The following is a 24,907-nucleotide window of genomic DNA, read 5'->3' on the forward strand; positions in this document are numbered from 1 at the left end:
GCAGCATTTAAATATAGCCAGAAACAATTTCACAGAAGAGGTGAAAATGATATTCAAAGTGGGAAAACGATCATTAATTTGTTAATGTTAAGCCATTATTAAAATGAAAACTGAAAATTGTCCCAGTCTAATTCATTCAATGAAGAAAAATTATTGCCTCCAGAAGAGTCTTACTCTCCTGTGTTTTCTGCTTGTTGTGTTTAAAATATTTTTAAATACCCTCTCCACATTTTTATAATTTCCTAAATAGTGACTCTCGACACAGGTTTTTTAAACATTTATTTATTTTTAAGAGTGAGACAGAGACAGAGCATGAGTAGGGGAGGGGCAGAAAGAGAGGGAGACACAGATTCCGAAGCAGGCTCCAGGCTCTAAGCTGTCAGCACAAAGCTCAATGTCAGGCTCAACCCCATGAACTGCGAGATCATGACGTGAGCCGAAGTTGGCCGCTTAACTGACTAAACCACCCAGGCCCTCCTCTATTATCTTTTAAAACCTTCTCCATTGCTAACTCAACCAGAGTAAATTCTGTTATCTGCAGTTAAGAATCCTGATGGATACGCACTGCGTTAAAAAATTCTTTTAAGCCCAGTAATTTTCGTATATAGGTTCTTATCCATTTATGAAAAGAGTAACTTTACATGCTCAATGCAGTCTACAACGTTTGCATCTGATCATCGTTCTAGGAAAACAGCTGAGTGAGGAGTGCTAGATTTTTACACTAAGGAAAAGGATGAAGGATTTTTAGGGGGCCATAAATTGTATTTTACAAATTATCATCTATAAAAGCCTATAATTAAGCCAATGCGTACAGCAGGAATACTTAGTTGTTAAAGTCCGTGGGTGTGATCCAAACATTATATATATCTTATTGATGCTCCCTTTTGAATAGAATACAGTGAACAGAGATAAATTAAACAAATGTGTATGTCTGCAACAGAATAGATACTCATATGGCATATACATAAAGTTTTTATAAAGTGTGCAAGCATTTAAACATTAACAACTTCAAGTACGTTAGAAATGTGTAAATGGGGTTTAAAGAGATTTATTGATACTTAAGATGAATACAGTGCACAATAGTGCCCCAGATGTTTTTATTTCACACTTGTGACTTAAGAATAACTAATAAAGACCATGAACTATGAGAAGAAAATTAAACAGACACATAATTGTTTCTTTCCAGTTTGTATCCCAAGTTATTAAAGCTCAAATTTTAGGCAAGAGCTTAGTGGAGATGCTACATAAATGCTATGGCTCCTATACAAAAACCTTCAATTATAAAACATTATAAATCATGTAAAAAGAATTAACAGCAAGTCATCTCCAAACTGAGTAGAATAAAGAAATTATTTAACCTCTTGGAAGGTGCTTCGGACACAACTGTTCCTAGAACTCTGCTCTGAAATGTCTGAAAGTCGAAGTCAGACCACGAGGAGTGTTTGGAAGGAGGCCAGGATTTTTAAATTTTAATTAGATGTTTCAGGTTTCGTGGTGTTAATTATTTCAAATGTTACTAAATTATTCTCTGCTCTCGGCCTGGAGAAAGGAGATTCCAAGTGAGTTTGAGAGAGGCAGGAACTCCCCAGGAGAGGGCAGCATCACATAAGGCGACAAAGGAGACAGTGGCTCGGACAGCAAAGCAGTGTTCGGGGAGGTTGACGGGGTTGCGGAAGAAAAGACATCCAAGAGGACAACCTCCCCGGGGTTTAGAAATGGAAGTCAGAAAACTGCCAGAGAGAAATTGGAACAGTGCTAATGAACATTTAATTTATGAAGTTTAGGGACGCCTGGGTGGCTCAGTCGGTTAAGCATCCAACTTTGGCTCAGGTCATGATCTCGCAGTTGGTAGCAGCTCAGAGCCTGGAGCCTGCTTCAGATTCTGTGTCTCCCTCTCTTTCTGACACTCCCCACTCACGGTCTCTCTATCTCTCTCTCAAAAACAAATATTTTAACCAATTTTTTTAAATGAATAAAAAGAAGTTTATAGGTGAGTAGATGACAGATCATTGTGATTGCTGTCGAGACTATTTTCTGAGGGGAGAATCTGCAAATACCTTGTGGTCTGTTAAATGCAAAGGCTCTTAAGGATATGACAGGATAACATATTTGGAATGGGTGTTGTTCTGGAAAAATTCCAGACTTATATACTCATAGAATAAAGGACTGAGACTTGGGGCTTTAGTGCCTTGTTCAGTCTCCCATCTTTCCCTGAAGAAAGGAGCTTTGGGATAACAGCTGATGGAGAAATGCTTGATTCTGGAAGAGAACAGATCCCTGGAGCCGATAGAAGATTCTGAGAGGCAAAAAACGGAGGGAAAGATGTTGTCAGAGAAAAAGGAAAGAGGCAGAGAATGGCTGGCTGAGCTGGAGCAGGGTGGAATCAAGAGAGACACATAAGAGAGACAGCCATTTGGGCCAGCAAGTTGCCAAGACGTGCTGATTGAGATAAGAACCAAAGGATAGGATGATGAGTGGGTCCTCTTTCCCTTGTGCTGTTTTCAAGGTTCTGCACCAAGCACTACTGAAATTGAGGTGGTGGCAGGAATCCAAATAATCAATGTTAACTTTGTGAACGCATCAAGGACAGAAGCCAGATACCTTCTGTCCTGGGTTGCCAATCTTGTCCATCACCACTTGGATCCCCTCCTTCACTAAGCAATATGGAATGACTGCAATCCTCGTCTTGGTCAAACTCCTGCAGTATCAGGAAAGAGTAACTCAGTTATTCAACATACTACTTTGCTGACAAAGTGAATATCGATTTTCCTAAGCTAAAGTTTCATACCATGGATTCCTTTTAAATTAGAGAAAGTATTTAGAACTAAAATAATGGGAAAAGTATCTGCTCCTGGAGCACCAGGCCCAGACAGATGTGGACATGATTAACTGTATAACTGAGAATGAAGATCAAAGCTAAAACCACATAGACACATAGAAATTCAGTATTTTACACTTTTTTATCATGTCAGTGTCCAGGCTGCTAAGCTGCCACAAATTCCATCTGGGTGGGTAACTGGAGAGAATCCTTTGGCCACAGCAGTGAAAAACCCCAAATGAATGTGGTCTTTTCCATAATGCCTCCCTGGGGCATCATTCACAATTGGTGAGGATGGAAATCCCTGCCCCATATGGAAGCTACAGATATAACTCTGGACTGAAAGGAGGCAGCAAGGCTTATTAAAGTTTTCACTATGACATCTTTCTGATCTAATCATGGCACATAACCTCTCAAGGAAGGAAAAACTTCCTTTTTATCCTCTAGAAAATAATCATTATGCTTAAAAAACATGGTAGAAAACCAACCTGATTTATGAAAAGTACTGCTCTCTAAATAAGTGTTTTCTTATTAGATTTCATTGTTGTTGACAGGTTCCTTCATTAGAAGTTGTTGCCGCTGGTGATTTTGCCCTATTTAATGTATCAAACAGCGACAGATGCAAATAGTAGTTAAAATACTCCATCATAACCCAGAAGTTACAATTAGCTCTCTGGTTTCTATGATCTGTTATCTATTACCACTATTTAAGAGAACTGTTGGATAAAGTCTTTGCCCTAGGCTCAGATGCCTGTCACACAGGTGGGAAGTCTATCATTCTGATATTTCATTCTTTCATTCCCAATCAAGCTTGGGAAGTTTTCCACTTTGTTCATTTTAATTATCACAGAAAACAATCAAAATACAATCCTTTATTTACGCTGCCATTAAAATATTTTAGGTATTCAGGGGCACCTGGGTGGCTCAATATGTTAAGCGTCTGACTTCGGCTCAGGTCATGATCTCACAGTTCATGAGTTTGAGCCCCGTGTCAGGCTCTGTGCTGATGGCTCAGAGCCTGGAGCCTGTTTCTGATTCTGTGTATCCCTCTCTCTCAGCCCCTCCCTTGCTCATGCTCTGTCTCTCTCTCTCTCTCTCAAAAAGAAATAAACATTAAAATTTTTTTTTAAAAATTTTAGGTATTCAACTGTAATAACTTTATAGTCCTACCTTTTACATAGCAGCAGTACCTGCTTTTTAAAACTTTTTTTTTTTTTCTAAGTAGGCTCCATGCCTAGTGCGGAGCCCAAAGTGAGATGTGAACTCATGACTGAGATGAAGATCAAGAGTCTGATGCCACTTTTTAAGCCACCCAGGTGCCCTTTTAAAAGCATTTTATTAGGTTCCTGGGTGGCTCAGTCAGTTGAATGTCTGACTCTTGATTTTGGCTTAGGTCATGATCCCAGGGTTGTGGGATAAAGCCTAGCGTTGGGCTCTGCACTGAACATGGAGCCTGCTTAAGATTCTCTCTCCCAATCTCTCTCTCTCTCTCTCTCTCTCTCTCTCTCTCTCTCTCTCCCCCTCTGCCCCTCTTCCCCACTTGCACTCTCTCTCTCTTAAAAATTTTTTTTTTTTTTGTAATAAAGCATTTTCTATTTCCTGGCAAAGGAGGTACCCTGTCTCAGACCATCCTGGTTGTCAGTGGCAAAAAAGAGATGGGGGCTGGTTCACCCTAATACTAATACTAGACTGTTGTGAATTTCACTGCTTGCTCTTTTCTGCATTTCAAAAATTCTGTCACTGTGTGGCAAATTTCATCTCCTTTCCATGCAATTACAATGGTTGGGGGGGTGTTCTCTTTTTAGATTATATAGAAATACAAAAAAGCATTTTTAAAATGCACTAGAGTGGTGCCTGGGTGGCTCAGTCGGTTGGGCGTCCAAGATCAAGCCCTGTGTCTGGCTCTGTGCTGACAGCATGGAGCCTGCTTGGGATTCTCTCTCTCCCTCTGCCTCTGTCTCTCTCCCAATAGTGCTCGCTCGCTCTCTCGCTCTCTCTCTCTCAAAATAAATAAATAATAATTTTTAAATGCAGTAGGAAAAAAATCTGTCATCTTACAAATAAAAAAACAAACACGATTAACATAGAAATAATATTTCATCTTTTTCCTAAGTATTTAAAAATACAGTTGCATCACATCTTATTTTGTCCAGCCTTTTCACTTAAGGCAAGTACAAATTACATAGCAATTTACTAAGTAAACATCATTTTAATGTAATTATAAATTCTTTCTCTCAACAAGTATCTATCAGAGGGTCACAACAATGTTTAGTAAACCCCATGAGTCTTACAATATAAGCCCCATAATGCTTATTAGTCAGTTTTTAATTCTTCATTATTACACATAGTGCTGTGGACACCCATGCAATTAATACCCAAATTTTTATTATTTCTTTAGAGTAGGTTTCTAGATATTGAATTATTGATCCAGAGAATATGAACATTTTTAAGTTGTTTTACACATACTACTTTAAAAGTCAAGTTTCCACTTAATGCTTACACTCTACCAGCAGTTCATGAACGTGTTTCACTACATCTTCTCCTCGATTTATCAATTATCATCACTTTTCATTTTTAGTACTGTAATTTATGGAAGTGGTCATCTTGTTGTTTGAATGTGCACATTGTGATCAGTAGAAAAGTTTGGAGACAGTTTCACATGTTTATTGACCACTGAATTTTTCCTTTTAATAGATATAGTCTTGTTCAGATCCTTAGTCTGGGAACACTCTTACAAGACCTCAAAATATATTCCTACCATTTCATATAATTACAGATATTCAATTAAATTTTTATGATAAACTTTGGCAAATAGCAGCCTTCATGTGGCAGTGTTAATATATAACTGGGGGGTGTCTGGGTGGCTCAGTCAGTTAAGTGTCTGATTTTGGCTCAGGTTGTAATTTCACGGCTCATGAGTTCGAGCCCTGCATTGGGCTCTGTGCTGACAGCTGACAGTCTGGAGCCTCCCTCAGATTCTGCATCTCCCACTTTCTCTGCCCCTCACCCACTTGTGCTCTGTCTCTCTCAAAAATAAATAAACATTAAAAAATACACACACACACACAAACACACACACACACACACACACACACACACAACTGGCTCTCATGTCAGGTGTCTATGTTGATTAATGAGCTGTGATCAGTCTCAACTGCTCAGTTCATTTATTAGTTGGTCCTTTAGGAAAGCTGAAAGACGCAGAGTGTGGGCGCACCTACCAACAAAAATCCATTTTGATGACTAGCATCTACACATGTAGGGTCAGACACTCCTCTATGCAACTTATATATATTAAATAATTTAATCCTCACACCAACTGAAGGTAGGAATTATTGTTTTCTTTTTACACATGAGGCCCAGAGAGGTTAGCCAGTGGCAAAGTCAGGATATACACCCAAACTCTGAAGTCTGGTTCCAGAGCTCTTAACCCCTCTGCTTTCTTGCAACCATGGAAAGTTCAAAACAAAGAATCCCAAAAAGAATCAGAAAGAAAAGAATCAATAACGGTAAGCAAAATTAAGAGAAAGGATACTGAAACCTAATTTATAAGTTTTGCATGGGAAAAAATAAAAGGTATGTGATACCTGCTAGCATCTGACAAAAATTTCTTCCATAGAATAAACTGAAAAACCGCAAACATCACACAAACCCAAAAGGATGTAGGGAATAATATATGTTTTGAAGGCTTATCATGGAAACGAAGACTCTAAAACAGAAACAGCTTTGGATTCTCTAATTTATTTTAGAATGCTAAATATGAAAGACTTTAAGATGTACTTGGGTGCCACAAGGACAATTGAAATAATGACACTCAGTCATGAGTGAAGAAGAGAAAATATTAGAATAGCACACCCCCAGTATAAATGGATTTCATAAGCCACTGACAATGATGCAGGAGGTGACAATAGACTAGAAAAAGTATAGCATTCTAATCAGCAAACAACAGAATCTCAAACATACAGAAAAGAGGCATAGAAATCATACATAATTAAATTTGGAAGGAAGAGTCTCTTTACATGAAAGGAGACTCAATTTCAAGTACTGTGATTGGGAGAGGCTGTAAAGTCTCTCAGAGGCACTCCTACAGTCAAGGCAGCTGCTTATATTTGTAAACTATGAAAACCTATTGCAGACCACCAAAAAGAAAAGCAAGCTTTCATTTAAAGAAAAGAAGTGAAGGATGACCTTGGGTTTTACAATTTAAACCTTAGAGAAAGCACTAGAGATGAAAAGACAAGTTCAATAGTCGGAGTCTATTTCTCCCTCAGAAATGAGTTCAAAGTTATTTCAACCATAATAACAAAAATATAGAGTGAGGTTCAACAAAAGTTTTTAAATTGCATGAAAAAAATGTACTAATATAAAGGGATGTTTAGTCCTTTTACAAAAGAGAATTACTTAAATATGCCACAAAAAACGAAAAGCAAATGTGTTTTTGTTTAGCAATTTCTAATGCATAACAGTCACTTAAAAAAATTTTTTTTAACATTTATTCACCTTTGAGAGACAGAGAGAGACAGAGTGTGAGCAGGGGAGGGACAGAGAAGGAGACACAAATCGGAAGCAGGCTCCAGGTTCTGAGCTGTCAGCACAGAGCCCAACGTGGGGTTCGAACCCATGAACTGTGAGATCATGACCTGAGCTGAAGTTGGACGCTTAACCAACTGAGCCACCCAGGCACCCCAGTCACTTTTTTTTTTAGTTTATTTGTTTACTTTGAGAGAGAGAGAGAGAGAGAGAGAGAGAGAGAGAGAGAGAGAGAAAGAATACGAGTGGGGGAGAGGCAGAGAGAGGAAGAGAGAAAGAATTCCAAGCAGGCTCTGTGTGTCAGCAAAGAGCCAGACTTGGGGCTCGATTTCAAGTACTATGAGATCATGACCTGAGCCAAAACCAAGAGTCAGACGCTTGATGGACTGAGCCACCCAGGAGTCACATGACGGTCACTTTAAAGACTGATCTCTAGGTATTTTATTTCAATTACTATGTAATATTAGTAACCAAAAACAACACAGCCTTTACGGTTGTGACAAAACCTGCTGCGTAGCAGGGTTTCTCAGCCTCACCACCTATGGCATTTGGGGCTGGATAATTCATCATTGTGGGGCTGTCCTGTGCCCTCTAGGATGTTTAGCAGCATCCCTGACCTCTACCCACTAGATGCCAGTAGCACCTCCACCCAGCTGTAACACCAAAAATGTCTCCTAATGTTGCCAAATGTCCCCTGGGGACTCTCTGTTGAGAACCAGTGTACTAATGCAACTGTGGTTTGGTTTTTGGTTTTAGCCTGTTTAAAAAAGTTGTAAAAGAAAAATATTCAAACAGTATGAAATATGCTATTGTTTAATATTAAAAAATAGTAATAATAGTATTAAAAATAAACATTTCCATTCTACCCCATCCCATCTCATGCCCGAGAGGAGTTTTTTTTTTTTTTTTAATTTTTTAAATGTTTCTTTATTTTTGAGAGAAAGAGAGAGACAGAGAATGAGCAGGGGAAGGGCAGGGAGAGGGAGACATAGATTCCGAAGCAGGCTCCAGGCTCTGAATCCTCAGCACAGGGTTCAACACAGGGCTCGAACTCATGAACTGTGAGATCACGACCTGAGCAGAAACCAAGAGTTGGACGCCCAACCAACTGAGCCACCCAGGCGCCCCAGAAAGAGAATCTTGAGCAGGCTCCATGCCCAGCACAGAGCTCAGATGTGGGCCTCAATCTCACAACCATGAGATCATGACCTAAGCCAAAATCAAGAGCATGATGCTTGACGCTTAATCAATTGAGCCTCCCAGATGCCCCACCATTACTTTCAATTTAAGTGTAGCATACTTTCAGAAAGTGCATAGATTCATGAATGTTTATAAACTGAACATAATTGTGAAACCAGGACCCAGATCAAGTAAAAGAATTCTTAGACATGATGTAAGAATTAAGACCCATAAAAAATAGATAAATTGGTTTTCATCAAAATGAAAAGCTTTGGGGGGTGCCTGGGTGGCTCAGTCAGTTGAGCATTCTGCTCTTGATTTCAGCTCAGGTCATGATCTCACAGTTCGTGAGATCAAGGCCAGTGCTGGGCACTGTGCTATCAGCATGGAGCCTGCTTGGGATTCTCTCTCTCCTCTCTCTGCCTCTCTCTTGCATGTGCTCTAACTAACTAACGAACCAACTAACTAAATAAGAAAAACTTCTATTCAGTGAAAGACCTGTTACAAAGGTGAAAATAACAAGCCAGTTCTTCTATTAACTAGTAGAAAATATTTGCAAATGACATATCCAGAATATATAAGGGATTCTTTAAACCCAACTGTAAGAAAACAAACAATCCAATCAGAAAATAGATTAAAAATTTGAACAATTCATGCTGATGGGGAATAAACCCATAGAAAAATGATGTTCAACATCAGTCATTAGGGAAATGGAAATTAAAACCACAATGAGATACCACCATACTTCTACTAAAATGGTTAAAATAAAAAATACTGACACTGCCAAATGATGGCCAGGATACAGAGATACTGGATCTCTCTTCATTGCTGATGGGAATATAAAATGATAGAGCCACTCTGGAAAACTGGCAGTTTTTAAAAGGGTTAAACATACATTTGCCATATGATCCAGTATTTGGATTCCTGGACATGTATCCTAGAGAAATGAAAACGTATGTTTATATAGAAATCTGTACACAATTGCTCATAGTAGCTTTGTATATAATAGCCCAGAACTGGAAACAACCCTAAATGTCTCTCAACAGGTGAATAGTTAAGTAAACTGTAAACACCTGTGCCATAGAATACTCCTTAGCAATGCAAAAAAAAACTTGATACAACTTGGATCTATCTCAAAAGCATTATGCTGAGTAGAAAAACCAATTTCAAAAGTTTATACATATGAGAATTCCTTTTATATGACATTCTCAAAATGACAAAATTATGGAGATGGGTAACAGATCAGTGGTTGCCAGGCGTTAAGGATGGAGGAGGGTGTGGCTATTAAGAGGGCAGTAGGAAGGGATTCCCTTGGGGTGACAGAACAACTCTGTATCTTGACTGTGGTGATTCAAGGGATAAACGTCAAAGAACAGTACACTCAGACACATGCGCAAACAGAAAAAACAATGCATGCAAATACTAGTGAAATCCCAGCAAGGTATGTAGCTTAGTTAATTATAATGTGTCAGTGTCAATTTCCCAGTTTTGACAACCTGCTAGAGTTACGATAATAGTTCCCTTTTGGGGAAGCTGGTGAAGGTTACACAGGACTTCTATGTACTATTTTTATAAGTTCCTGTGAATCTGTAATTATTTCAAAATACAAAAGGTTTTTTAAATTAAATTTTTGTTTTTCTTTGTTGTTTTGGGATGATTTTTGGAAGGAGAAAAGGACTCAAAAATATTTACCATCTCCAAAAGTCCTCATTATTTATTATATTATAGTCCACACCTCATTAACTTTGTAAAATATATAATTTGTGGCCATATTGTTTTCTTACCAACAAAATATAGAGCAGCAATACTTTTACCTGTCTGGGCTGTGTTAATTTTTGTAAAAATTCAAAAGGTACAAATGAATACACAGCACAGAGTCCTCTCCAATTCTCTCCCTATAGGCAACAATTGTTACCATGTTACCAGTTTGTTGTATATCTTGGGTATTGGTCCATAGTTTTCTATGGATTACACTGTTTGTTACTAGTACGGTTACTGTACTGTGAGGGACTTCATGTGGAGTCGTTCATCATGGTGGGGGGCCGGGGGTGACCAGGGCCAAGAGGAGGCACCTTCTTTGTGGTACCCTGTGATGGATTTGACATGATCAGATGAGTGATCTTCTCCTTTTCCACATGAACACACATAAACACAAGCTGCATTTTATTATTTAGTATCGGTTCAACTGCAACAATATTCTGTGGTATTAGATACATACACACAAAACACAGGAGACTCTGAGCTGACTAGCTAATTACAGCTCTGAGATTAAACTTGTGGAGCACTGCCTTATTAATTTTGCTTTTAATTACCTTATGATTACATTTAGAAATAAATTGTGATATATGATTGCTGTAAAATATTCAACACACATGAGGTAGTAGATGGAGTAGGTTATCCATTTTTTGTTAGTTTCTTTTTTTATATAAGTTTATATATTTATTTTGAGAGAGAAAGTGAGCAGGGAAAGGGCAGAGAGAGAGGAAGAGAGAGAGGGAATCTCAAGCAGGCTCCTCACTGTCAGTGCAGAGCCCAACACAGGGCTCAAACTCGCGTGACCTGAGCCGAAACCAAAAGTCCAACACTTAAGAGATTGAGCCACCCAGGTGCCCCTTGTTGTTAGTTTCTTTAAAGAGAACATCTTACCTCACTGCTGCTGATACTTTGCAAGATTATATTTTGGTTTGTAGTAACTGTCATCCTATCAGTTGGAGAAGAGTTAGTATCATGACAAATATCAAGCAATGATTCAGCATGTCTTTCTGCCAAAAGAAACAGAATAATGTGTTTTGATAAGACTTATCTCCATCAATTTCGTCAGAAGATCTAGCTCTATGTTCTAAGACTGGTTCCATTCTGTCAAAGATTTTCCTAAAATAGTGGTCTGGGATCCTGATGAAGCTTTAGGCAATACTTTTCACAGGGAAGGATGTGAGTGAGGATAACAAGAGTCCACAGAATGGATGTGTTTTTGTTTTTGTTTTTAAGTTGGGCAAAGCTGCCAAGTGAAACCCCTAACAATGGGCTGGAAATTACATTTGCTCTATAGTTACCAAAGACATGGCACATTTTCTGTGTAGCAGAAGTCACATTAAATTGGCAGAGTTCTGAGCACCCATGAACTCCCAGTTAGTTCCCAAGGGACAGTGCTCTCTCATATCATCCCCCTCCTGCTATCATGACTTCTTCAAAATAAGCATGGGCTCTTCGATGAAAACGTCTTTCTCTTCCAGTGGCTTTTCCATTTATTTTGTAACTGATACAAAATTGCACAAGATTATCTCTACTCAGATCGTCTATTTCTTCACCATATTTCCGCTCTGCAATCTATTTCCTGCCTCTATCTCATCACTGAAACTTCTCACTTCCTTGCCACATCTGCTTTGTAATCTCTTTTCCAATTTGACATTGTTTCCCTCTCCTTGCTTCTTGTAACTTTCTCCCAATCCCCTCCTCTCTCTCTCAGCGCCCTGAGTCCCTGTGTACATACCACCCTCTAACTGTGGGTACACCTCCTTGGCTTGACCCCTTGCAGTTCTCCCACCATCCTCAATCCGCCAGGGATCTTACCTACTCCAGGTCCTCACAGTCTCTTTTTTGTAGTGAACTCCCAAACTAACATATCAACCCACCCCTTCACACAGGCCTGTCCAACAGAAAATCGCTACTTGCAAGTCCCAAGGTTCCATCCAAATACAATGCTTTAGAACCCATTGCCTTCTATATCCTCACCAAACCAGAGTGGTCTTCTATTTTATTGATTGCATTTCCATCTCCTCACTTCCCAGGGCTGAAACTTTGGAATCATATTTAACTCAACTCTCTCAACTTTTGTCTCTCTCAGCTTTACATCACTAAGTTATGTGAATTCTTCTTTCACAATAGCTCTTAGGCTCACCACACTCAGCACCTGTCAGGCACACTCCCACACCAAGCCCAGGACTCTTCCTGGTTCCTGTCACCACACACAGGCACTTCTATAGTTTCTTAATAGAGCTCCCTGCCATGAGTCTCTTCCTTTGAATCCATTCTTCACAATAACAACAGCTTAAATTTCCTAAAACATGGTTTTCATCATTCCCTGGCTTAAAATTCTTTAGTGACTCTGTTTTATTGGGGGAAAAAAAAACCTTCATTTAGTGAGTATTCAATGGACCCAGTTTCTTTATGTATTTAATTTCTAGTCTCTTATTTGCCCCTATAAGTGAGGCTCATTTACAGCATGATGCCTCTGCTCCACAAAATTAAATCCCACTGTTTTTCGAGGACCAGATTGAATCTTACCGCTTTCATGAAACCTTCCTGGGAACAGCCTTGTTCCCTGCCTAGAAGTTTTGAATAAAAGCCAATCAGACCATAAAGTCAAGCAGCTTTCACAAGGTCACATATTGCTCAGTGGTACTTTCTTTCTTTCACTTTTCTCTGTGGCTGTTTCTGTCTTTTTTTTCCACCTATATCAAACCGCCTCTCTTGTTCTCTTCCTTCCAAATCTTACCCAGCATTTAAGGAACATGGTAAGTCCCTTCTCCTCTTTCAAGCTCACAACAAGCACTTTCTCTACTGACTTATGTGATGTGTCCCTTACCCTATTGAACACTTTCAGGAGTTTGGACAATGTTTTAGATTTCTTTACAACCCTTAAGGGTACCTAGCCTTGGACCTTGTATATAGTCACTGATCAATAAATAGTTGTTGATTTCTTTAAATGAATCCATCAAACACATGTAGAAGAAAGAGTTCTAATAAGGCTTTTATAGTTGGGGAGCTTTTGAAAGTGGAATAGAAGTATTTACCTGGTTTTGGCATAGAGTTCATTAGAATGTCCAATAACTGCTGTTTCCTAAAACTATGTATTTGCGACACATAATGTATTGCTGATTTTCCACTAAAATCACAGAGTTTAGGATCTCTAGGAAGAATAGAATTAACATAAAAATTATTTAGTTAAATCTATTGAAAAAATATGAGAAGAAAAACATTGACATCAAATAAACAAAAGTAATCATGTGCTTTGGGGCTAACAAGAATGATTTTAAAGTGTATGGGATAGAAAGTGATAATTTTTCAAGATTTTAAATTAAAGGAATATTCTGTATATCTTATTCCCACTCCGTCCTAAAAGTATTCCAATATTTGCAGAAAATGTCAAACTTTGGATAAAACTTTTCATAATTCTTTAATGATGAGTAAATCAAGTAAGGATCAAAACATCTTGATAAGCTGTTGTCTTATTACAAATAGCTGACTTGCTTAGCTTTTTCTTTCCAATGAGTTAAGCTTGCTTTCTTGATAGTTTTTTTTTTTTCTAATGCTAGCAGCTAGCCTTTTTGCCAGTCAAAACTGTAGAATAGAATAGAATCTCTCTTGAAAAGTAAGCTGGGGGCACCTGGGTGGCTCAGTCGTTAAGAGTCCAACTTCGGCTCAGGTCATGATCTCGCAGTTCACGTGTTTGAGCCCCGCATTGGGCTCTGTGCTGACAGCTCAGAGCCTGGAGCCTGCTTCAGATTCTGTGTCTCCCTCTCTCTCTGCCCCTCCCCTACTCACGCGCTCGCTCTCTCTCTCTCTTTCTCTCTCTCAAAAATAAATTAAAACATTTTTAAAAATGTAAAAAAAAAAAAAAAGAAAGAAAGAAAGAAAACTAAGCTGATATGCTTATTTCACAGGCTCTTGGTTGAGTGGAGTGAACTTGTCATAAAGTCCCTCTGCATGATCTCTTCATCTTTCTTCACCTTGCCCTGTGATTGTTAAGCCTGACCGGCTAATCTCAGGGCTCCTTGCAATAGCACAAATATCCTCTCCATGTTGCACTGAATCTGAGGATTAGATAGATAACAGCTCAGAGAGATTCAAAGGGCCAATAGTAACAGCCCTATTGGCAGATTATGCTGTGGGAAATAATGATTACACTTGCTGCACTAGTCACATTCTGGGACACAGAACAGGCTGAGCATGGTCTCCAACCTAACAGCTTTGAATTTGAATCTTTTTATTGCTATTGGACTGGGAAATGTTTTATCCTCTGAAAAAATAACCCCTTATGAGCTTTTCTCCATCAAAGGTCGTGATTCAAAAGAAGTAGGATAGGACCAAGAATCAGGGGACTGCCTCTGCCTTGATAAGTGGCCTTAAGCAAGTCACTTAACTCCTTGGGACTTCAGTTTGCTCATTTGCCTTGATTAGTGTTTCTCAATGTGGCACTTTTTGATTTCCTATATTCTGGACCCCACTCCAGGCCTACTGAACACCATCTCTGGGGTGCTGTCCGGTACTCTCCATGTTAAACAATCTCTTTAGTTGTTTCTTAACACTAAAGTCTAAAGTAGCTTCAAACTTCCATCTTTATCCTATTATAGTAACTGGTCCTTTTACAATAGCTCGTGTTCTTGACTATGCTTTTGTTCTTGAAGCTCCCTTCTACTTTTTTTTTCTTTCCAAAACAAAATTCATATGAAATTCTGAGAAAGAGCTGCCCATCTGTTCTTATTGGATGATAAGATATCTAGGTAATAGCATTAGGAAACTGCAATTCTAACATGAAAAACTGCTTATTAACCTACTGATTTTTTTTTAAAGTCAATTGTTTACTTCCCCTTCCCCTAAAAGAACATGCTGGCATACAGTAATTTTTAGATAATTAGAAATCAGTATTATAAATTGCTTTTGATAATTGACAATACTTTCTGAAATAATTAGTAACATGTTGGGGGTAAGGAGCTACACACTCAAGGATTATCTGACATTCTAAAAAAAAAAAAAGAAGAGTTATTATTTGATATTCTTCATAAGTACCAAGAGTATTTACACAAATAAAACAAATAGTCGATATCATAAAAATAATAGATAGCAACATCTAACATTTGCACATTACTTTGCAACTGCTGAAGTCCCTTTTATGAACATGAATTTGCATTCGATATATAAAAATTTTTAAAGATTTTATTATGAAGCAATTTCTACACCCAATGTGGGGCTTGAACTTAACAACCCTGAGGTCCAGAGTTGCATGTCTCTAAGTTTACAAGTGACTTCTGACAATAACAATGACATAGACTCTCTTCCACTGGTGCCAACTGACCACTCATACTCACGCATGATGCCTGAGGAGCTCAGACAGAACCTCCACAGGTCTGTAGACTGTTAACATATCAAGACTCTCAAACAGATCCACATCCCTCACAGCCAGCATCAGAGGGGTCAAGCCATGTTGGTTTGGGAAATTTATATCCAGGAACTCTTCAGATGCCTTTGAAAACATGAAGCTTTATTTTTATTATGTTTTTACTATTTATACTAATCTTTGCATTTTCCTTGCTTAGCCAAATTCTCATTTTAACTTCAACACATTCTTTTTCTGTTGTTGTTTTAAGTTTATTTATTTATTTTTGAGGTGGGGGAAGGGGAGAGAGAGCAAAAGACAGAATCCCAAGCAGGCTCCATGCTGTCATCACAGAGCCTGATATGGGGCTCTGGCTCACAAAGCATGAGATCATGACCTGAGCCAAGATCAAGAGTCAGATGCTTAACTGACTGAGCCATCCAGTCACCCCAGCTTCAACACATTCTTTCTCAATATCTATATTGATGAGGAGCTGATGAATTGAAAGAACACAGGCCTGAGAGACAGACCCGGGTTTGAATTTTACCTCCTTAAGCTGATTATTTAACCTCCCTGATAGGATTATATCAAGGGCACTTGACAAGATCACCCTGTTAAAATAAAGGATATCCAGTTAAACAATAATTTTCACTGGCGGCACAGTAATACTAAAAAATTTATTTGGTATTTATCTGAAATTCAAATTTAACCACGTGTTCTGTATGTTTGTTTGTAAAATCCAGCAATCCTACTCACTGACCTTCAGAGTCCTCAGCTCTAGAGTAGGAATAACAATGTCTTCTTTGTAGGGTTGTTTTGATGATTGGTGATAGAATATGAAAAGCACTGAGCAGAGTGTTTGACACATGCTCAGTAATCATTTCTGGAATGAATGAATGAGTTACAAAAATAAGGCAGGTGTGTGTGTGTGTGTGTGTGTGTGTGTGTGTGTGTATGTATGTATACACACACACACACACACACACACACACACACACACATATATACACATATAGTCAAATGCAGGTGGATATACAGATGATATTCGTTGTTTTAATGAAAGTAAAACTTAATTTGGATAATTCAGAACTGAAAAACCACTGTAAGGCCAAATTATCCAAATTGTTTATTTTATTTACCAAAATAATTTGCTACTTTCCATCTCTATTTCACTTTATGCCATGTCAGTATAGTCTTGTGTTTCTACCTCAGTTTCTCTAGGGACAAACTAGAGATAATGATATTACCTCAGAGGGGTGCTATGGGAATTAATTAATTTTTTTTCAGTCTCTGAAAAGAAGTCACCTCTTATATCACTGTTTATTATTAGCTAGCACCAACATGAAAGGTTTGAACTGAGAGTAGTCTTGCAATAGCACATTAATTCAGCACCTGCTTATTAAACTTTGGATTCAGGTACAGACACCAGTTTCTTAAAATGTGGCTGCTAATCTTTATGGATGAAAATGTGGTTATGAAAACAGATATTGGATTATAACAACCATTATGAATACCATTAAAATAAAATTTATTGTCTTTCAAAAAATTTCTTAAAAAAATTTTTTTTTCAATGTTCATTTATTTTTGAGAGACAGAGAGAGAGTGTGAGGGGAAGAGACAGAAGGAGATATAGAATCTGAAGTAGGCTCCAGGCTCTGAGCTGTCAGCACAGAGCCCAATGCGGGGCTCAAATTCACGAGCCATGAGATCATGACCTGAGTTGAAGTCAGACGCTTAACTGACTGAGCCACCCAGGCACTCCTAAAAAATTTCTAAGCTTTAGTCATGGTTTACGACAATTTTAGACTATTGCTTAGTACAACAAAAGTATTTAAGGAGTTCTTTGGATTTTGTTGTAGATCCCCTTGAACTCTAGGTGACCAGAATATTGTTCACTTTTTCTTTATCTGTTTGTGTCTTGACCATAAGGGAATGGAAGAAACTGTTTCCTAGCAGCAATTGATTTTCTTTCAGTTGGAAGGTCATGTGATCTGACAGTATCTCTGAAGGTAAATACCAAGAATAGACAGTTGCTGGTCACCAACAATTAGAGTCCTTGCTTATGCATATGGTTTTGTAAGTTACTTCAGGAAAGAGTATCTATGGGTAGAAAATCTAAATAAGAAAATCAATAACTTGGGAAGAAGGCATTTTAAAAACATATCCTTTTAACTCCTTTAGTTACAACTAAATATTATGCAAAGCATAAGCTCTCTGATTCCTTTTTCAGGCTAAAGATAATAAGTGCAGCTGGTCCAAAGGGATCTAAACAGCAATTGTACAATAGGCAATGATGTCAAGGGAACTCCTCTAAGCAAGTTGACAGCAGTTCTCTGGGGGGCATCCTGGGAGCATATTATTTCCCATGGGTGCTATGTGACTTCTTCTAGCATCCAGCTGGAGGAAGGTAGAAATAGCCTGCTGTTGTGTTCTTTTATTATCCTGTTTTCCACCCTAATGTCCTATTTGATCTTGTTTCTTTCTATTTTCTGCCTGAAACTTTCTGGGACTGCATTTGAAAAGAACTCATTTTTCTTTAAAATGAGTCATATGTAGTCTATGCCTTTCATATCACTTACCCACCCACCTACCTACACAAAGGCAGAAGCAAACATCAATATAACTGACCAGCAAGTGTTGAAGTTGTTCAAGATCACCTTGCCATGAAGTTTGTAGAAGTTGCATTTGGGGAGCCTGGATTCCATTGATAGCCAAGAGTTGTCTTTGGATGTGGCAATTAGCCACATGAACCGCAGTTTGATTGCTGTAATTACAAAGGGTGATATCTGCTCCCTTTTCCAGAAGAAATTCAACAACCTGCAACAGCACAACATTCTTATGTAGCATCTTTGAGTGCAAAAAGTATCTTCAGGGCTATGCAGAAAACTTAGACATGACTTTGATTCATGATACAGAAAAACAGAATAAGAGGAGCATAAAAATGAAGAATTGATTTTGATGCAGCTGACTGCTATTTGCCTTTTTTTTTTAAAGATTTTATTTTTAAATAACCTGTATAACCAACGTGGGGCTCAATCTTTACAACCTTGAGATCAAGAGTCACATTCTTTACCAGCTAAGGCAGCCAGGTAACCTTTGGGGATACTATCTTTGTCTTAAAACTAGACGTCTGTGAGTATTTTATGTTAAACCCACAGAAAGCATCAAAGTCCTACTAGTATCACCTACAACTTGGAATATAAAACCCCTAAATTTAGACATAGATCCTTGAATGTTGCAAGTATTTCCACAAGCATTTCTAGGGAGCAAATAAATGCTATTCAAAATATTGAATGTATAATTTATTCAACAAATAGGATTGAGTGATTAGCATTGGTCAAGAACTGTCCTTGGTGCTGAGACTTCAACAATGAAGAAGGCAGGGACCAGCCTTGAAGGCATTTACAAACTAGTGAGGAAAAAAGACAGATAAAAAGACAATTGCAACACAGTGTGTTAATGCATTGACAGGGTAAATATAGAAGGCTGAGGGTGTACTTAGAAGAAGTGTATTAAGCTGTCTTGGGACAGTTTAAGTCCAAGAAGACTTCTTGGAGAAAATTTTGTCTAAGCTGAGAACCAAGGGATCAGAGATGCAGTTAACCAGGCAAAGACTGGGGGAAAGATTGCTTCAAGCAAAGGATATAGGATAAACAAAGTACTGTGGATGCTATGGACTGAATCGTTTCTCCTCAAAATTCATATGTTGAAGCCTTAACCTCCAATGTGACTGTATTTGGAGAGGGGGCCTCTGGGAAGTAATTAAGGTTAAATGAGATTGTAAAGATGGGGCCCTGATCTGATAGGATTAGTGTCACACAAGAGAACTTGTTCTCTCTCTCTCTCTGCCAAGTGAGGACACAGAGAGAAGGTAGCCTTCTACAAGTCAGCAAAAAAGTTCTCACTAGAAACCAAATTGGCCAGAATCTTGATATTGGACTTCCCAGTTACCAGAACTATGAAAAAAATAATTTCTATCGTGGAACTAAGGTTCCACAGTCAACTGACTGGCTCAGTCAGTTAAGCATCTAACTCTTGATCTCCCTCCAGGTTGTAAGTTCAAGCCCCATGTTGGGCTCCATGCCAGGTATGAAGCCTACTTAAAAAAAAAAACCACCTAATTTCCATTGTTTAAGCTACTCAGCTATGGTATGTTTGCTATGGACAGCCCAAGATGACTAATACAGAGGGCAAAAGAACAAATAACATTTAAAGCTCTGGAAGGAATTAGGCATAGCTGGAGCTCAGGATGGGGGAAGGAGGGTAAGGAAATGTGGTGGAAAGGTCAACAGTAGCTAAATCCTAAAAGGCTTTACCAACTCCATTCAGGAATATAGTTGTATCTCCAGTGAAAGATTTTAAACAGAGAGATGACATGATGAGATCGGCATTTCAAAAAAATTACTGTGGAGAAGGGTAGAAGTTGGGAGACCAATGAGATTGCTACAGTAGCTTCATGGAGAGAAAATGGCTACTGAATCAGGGAAATAGATTGATTCTACTGAATCAGTCAGTAGAAATGGAGTGACTGAGGGTATAATCCATGAACACTTAGGAGGTAGGGCTAATTAGATGTTGGTGTTGATGGTGAGTCAGAAATCAAGATAACTCTCAGGTGTTTTACTTCAGTCCATTTTTGTCTATCTTTCCTACTGTCACTGCAGACAGGGCCACCACGATCTGTTGCCTGAAACAATGCAATGACCTTCTAATAAGTCTCTCCATTTCCAAATACCTTTGTCTGAAACTCATTACAATAGAATAAAAAAGTTAGATAACTGTAAGTGTTACGAGGATGTGAAGAAATCAGAACACATATACACTGCTGTAAATGGTACAACCACTTTAAAAAACATTCTGGGGACACCTGGGTGGCTCAGTTGGTTAAGTGTCTAACTTTGGTTCAGGTCACGATCTTGCGGTTTGGGAGTTTGAGCCCTGCGTTGGGCTCTGTGCTGAAAGCATGGAGCCTGGAGCCTGCTTCAGATTCTTGTCTCCCTCTCTCTTTCTCTGCCCCTCACCCTCCCTCTTTCTCTCTCTCGCCCTCTCCCTCTCTCAAAAATAAGTATTTAAAAAAATTTTTAAAAACCATTCTGGGATTTCCTCAAATGATTAAACATACAGTTTCCATATGATTCAGTAACTCCACTTCTAGGAACTCTAGGAGTGGAATGAAAGAGAAATTAAAATATATGATCACTGGCAGCATTATTCATAGTAACCAAAACATGGAAACAACCCAAATTTCCATCAATGGACAAATGAATAAATAAAATATAGTATACCCATATAATAGAATATTATTCAGCTATAAAAAGGAATGAAATACTGATGCATGCTGCAACATGAACCTTGAAAACAGTATGCTAAGTAAAAGAAGCAATCACAAAAGATCATATATTATATGATTCTGTTTATATGAAAGTCCAGAACAGGAAAATCTACAGAGACAGAAAGTAGATTAGTAGTTGTTTAAGGGCTATAGCAGGGAAAGGGAGGAAAGATAGAAAGTGATAGCTGAAGGGACAGGGCTTCTTTTGGGGGGGGGCAGGGAGGTATAGAGTTCTTTTGGGGATGATCAAAATGTTTTAAAATTGACTGTGGAGATGATTGCACATTAATGTGATTATATTAAAAACCAATGGATTCCACACTTTAAATGGGTGAATTGTATGACATGTGAATTATATCTCAATAAAGCAGTTTTTAAAAATCCCTCTGCATGCCTTTGTGGCCCTGCAGGATCTGTGCCTGGCCTTCCTTTCCAGCCTCATCTTATGCCACTCTTCCTCCTTCCTCTGCAAGTTCTAGTCACATTTTTTGCCTTAATATGCAAGCTTCTTCCTAACCAAAAGGGTTATCTCTGTTATTCCCTCTCCCCCAACTGCTCTTCCAATGTCATCATTCATCATTATTTTACTTAGCATAAATGTAACCACCTCAGTGGGGATTTTCCCAGCCACCTTATCAAAAGATGATTCACTCTACTGGTTACTTTAAAGAACTAAGAGTAATTTGTAATTTAACTAAGCGCTTTTTGTTTCCTTATTTGTTGTGTTTCACCTTCAATAGAATGTAAGTCCAACATTGCAGGAGATCTTATCACATGAATAAATGTTTAAGGAATGAGTGAATGAACAATTTAAGATAAATAGATGGTGAGGCTATTTAATAAAATGGAAAGCACTGATGCTGGCACTCCTCAGAAGAATTAGATTTGGGGATAAAGACAAAGAAGACAATGAGGACACACTGTGTTTGAGGTCTTTGACATGACATGTAAATGGAGATATATGGTTGGAAGCTCAATATACCATATATATACACAAACAGATCTAGATCTAGATCATATATGTATATGTCTATGTCTATGTATACAGTGTATATATACTATACACACACACAGAGGAATCCAGGTGAGAGATGTGGGCTGAGGTACAGAACTAAGAGCTATCCCCACAATATTAGGCAACACCAATATTTAATGGATGAAAAAAAAAAAAGAATCCATAATGAGACTAGAGAGATACTGCCTGGGAGGTGAGGTGAAAATACAGGAAGAAGCTAATGGAAGAAAGCATTTCATGAAAAATTCGTGTTTAAAGTCGCTAAGACCTGATAGGTAACAAAGGACATTATAGGGCATGTTGGCAAGAGCAGTTTCAGTGGAGTAGTAGGGAACAATGCCCAACTGCAATAGTCTTAAGAGGTGAGAAAGTGGAGGCAGTGAGAATCAACCAAAGGAGCACTCTTTATAGGGGCTGTTGAAAGAGAATTCTCCAAGGGCACCTGTGTGGCTCAGTAGATTAAGTGTCTGATTCTAGATTTCAGCTCAGGTCATTATCTCTCAGTTTGTGAGACAGCCCCATGTCCGCCTCTGTGCTGACAGTGTGGAGCCTGCTTGGGATTCTTTCTCTCTCCCTCTCTCTCTCTCAAAATAAATAAACATTAAAAAAAGAAATGGGGTGCCTGGGTGGCTCAGTCGGTTAAGCGTCTGACTTGGGCTCAGGTCATGATCTCACAGTTTGTGGGTTTAAGCCCCACATGGGGCTCTGTGCTGACAGCTCAGAGCCTGGAGCCTGCTTCGAATTCTGTGTCTCCCTTGCTCTCTGCCCCTCCCCTTCTCCCGCTCTCTCTCTCTCTCTCTCTCAAAAATAAATAAACATTAAAAAAAGAGAGAGAAAAATAAAAACAATTCTCCAGAAACTCCGGGAACTTGTGTTTTTGTAGGTCTTGTGAAGAGAGGCACTGACTGCCTTTGCTCTAGACCATATTTAAAATTTTTTTTCTAAATTTTTATTTATTTCTGAAAGAGTGAGCAGGGGAGGGGCAGAGAAAGAGGGAGACAGAGGATCTGAAGCAGGCTCTGTGCTAAGAGTGGAGAGCCTGATGCAGGGCTTGAACTCATGAACCATGAGATCATGACCTGAGCCAAAGTCGGACATCCAACTGACTGAGCCACCCAGGTGCCCCTAGACTATGTTTTCAAAGATGTTTGTATAGTGAGTGACTTTGCAAGGTAGAGATAATGTCTCTTCCTGGAGCATTGGGAAAACATGCTTACTTTCCTAGGTTTCCTAAGCTCAGGTTTCCTCTCTTATAATTCAACCCATTGTATGTATAGGTATCACCTCTTCATACTGCCCTGTAGAAACTGGGGCTCAGAGAACTGAAGCAAATGCTGATACTACTATCATTACTATTGTGAATAGTAAACTGTCATTTTTCTGACCCAGGAGTCTCATGTCTTCTGCCAGACTCTGGAACTGTGGTAGGCTAACTTATTAGGTAGCAAGTAAGGAAAAATCTCAGACACTTCACAGTTCCTAATTTTTGCAAAAAAATGAGATGATTCTGAAAGAGATAGGAATGACAGAAGAAGAACGAGGGCTTCGTGGGGGGTAATTAATGAGATTTAAAGAAAGTTCATGGAAAGTGGTAGCAAATACATTGACCAAATTGTATGGTCAATTAGGTAATAAATGATCCTCCATTTTATTGACTATTAATGCCCGTTTAAGGAATTGGGAGGCAGTTAAAGGCTAAGTGCCAGGAAATAAGTTAAAAAACAACTGCTTCCTGGTTTTTGATGATTTTTCTATGGGTGTTATCTTCCTCACCAATGTGGCAGTCAGCCTCACGACCATGTCACTATAACAAATAATACTAAGATTTGTCCTGGGTGGGCAGAAGGTTCTACTTCCTTTCAGACAACAGTTACAGAGATGCATATCTTTTCTGGGCTGGAAAGAAGGAAAATTCATGACTGATATGGGCAAAAACCAGGCAAACTTGGAACTTTGGCTCATTCATTTGGGATATGGGTATTGAGATGCATTATGCTTGTTAAGGAAGAGTGATATTCATTATCTTAACAGCTCAGTCCTTCCTGCTGACAACCTTAGATCCATTTAATGATGATAGTGAGGTCTCAGAATTTTTTGCAGTGGGTTTCAGCCACTGTAAGGGAGCTTTAGACCTCCTGGGGAGATTTCCTTGAGTGGACGAATTCCCATGATAAACCACAGAACTAGTGTTCAGGTTCTTATGCCCTGGATTGGATTATAATACTGTTGAAGATGACCCAATGGTAAGACAGAAAATAACACAAAGAAATCTAACAAATTTTTTTAAGTAAAGTTCTTTTTCTTTTCTTTTTTTATTTCCTTTTTTTTTTTTTTTTAATTTAAGCCTTATTTATTCTTGAGAGAGAGAGAAAGAGAATGAGTAAGGGAGAGGCAGAGAGAGAGGGAAATAGAAAATCTAAAGTGGACTCTGAGCTGACAGCAGCGAGACAGATGCAGGGCTCAAACTCATGAAATGAGAGATCATGACCTGAGCCAAAGTCTGATGCTCAACCAACTGAGCCACCCAGGTGCCTCACTAGCAAATTTTTGTAATTAGCCCTACTGCCCTGGAAAACTCTCCTATTCCTTATGTTAAAACCAAGTAAAAATTTAAAGATGTTATCATGACAAAGGATTATCAAATGATTCAGATTAAGGTAGAATCCTTAAAAGAAAAAAAAAAAAGGCCCTGCTATGAAAACCCAGCCTGAGTCAACCAAAGGGTACAAACCCTGAAGCTCCAGTAAGAAAGTAATGTGCCTATGGCCACTGAGTCAAGGGATCCCTGAGGCTGAAATCGATGGTGTCAGTAATAATGACCTTGCCACCTGATAGAGCGCTTGGTATGGAGGAAAAACATTATAAGTTCATTTTGTTGAACAAGAAGAAGCTTCAATGCTTCTGGAAACCAAAAATAAATATGCTTTGCTTATTGGT

General features: G+C 38.6%; 1 protein-coding gene across 2 annotated transcripts in view; it reads right to left on the bottom strand.

Moving 5' to 3' along the window:
* Nucleotides 1-24,907, bottom strand: part of MAP3K19 (mitogen-activated protein kinase kinase kinase 19) — a 71,525-nt gene that overhangs the window by 24,379 nt on the left and 22,239 nt on the right. For both annotated transcript variants that reach the window (XM_045479590.1, XM_045479588.1), the window contains exons 5-9: nucleotides 18,252-18,440; nucleotides 15,616-15,770; nucleotides 13,321-13,436; nucleotides 11,174-11,289; nucleotides 2,602-2,698 (exon numbers count right to left, since the gene is read on the bottom strand). In XM_045479590.1, coding sequence (XP_045335546.1) covers nucleotides 2,602-2,698; nucleotides 11,174-11,289; nucleotides 13,321-13,436; nucleotides 15,616-15,770; nucleotides 18,252-18,440 — 673 coding nt within the window. The remainder of the gene's footprint in view (nucleotides 1-2,601; nucleotides 2,699-11,173; nucleotides 11,290-13,320; nucleotides 13,437-15,615; nucleotides 15,771-18,251; nucleotides 18,441-24,907) is intronic.

This window comes from Leopardus geoffroyi, chromosome C1 (genome assembly GCF_018350155.1).
Source record: "Leopardus geoffroyi isolate Oge1 chromosome C1, O.geoffroyi_Oge1_pat1.0, whole genome shotgun sequence".
NCBI classification, from domain to species: Eukaryota; Metazoa; Chordata; class Mammalia; order Carnivora; family Felidae; genus Leopardus; species Leopardus geoffroyi.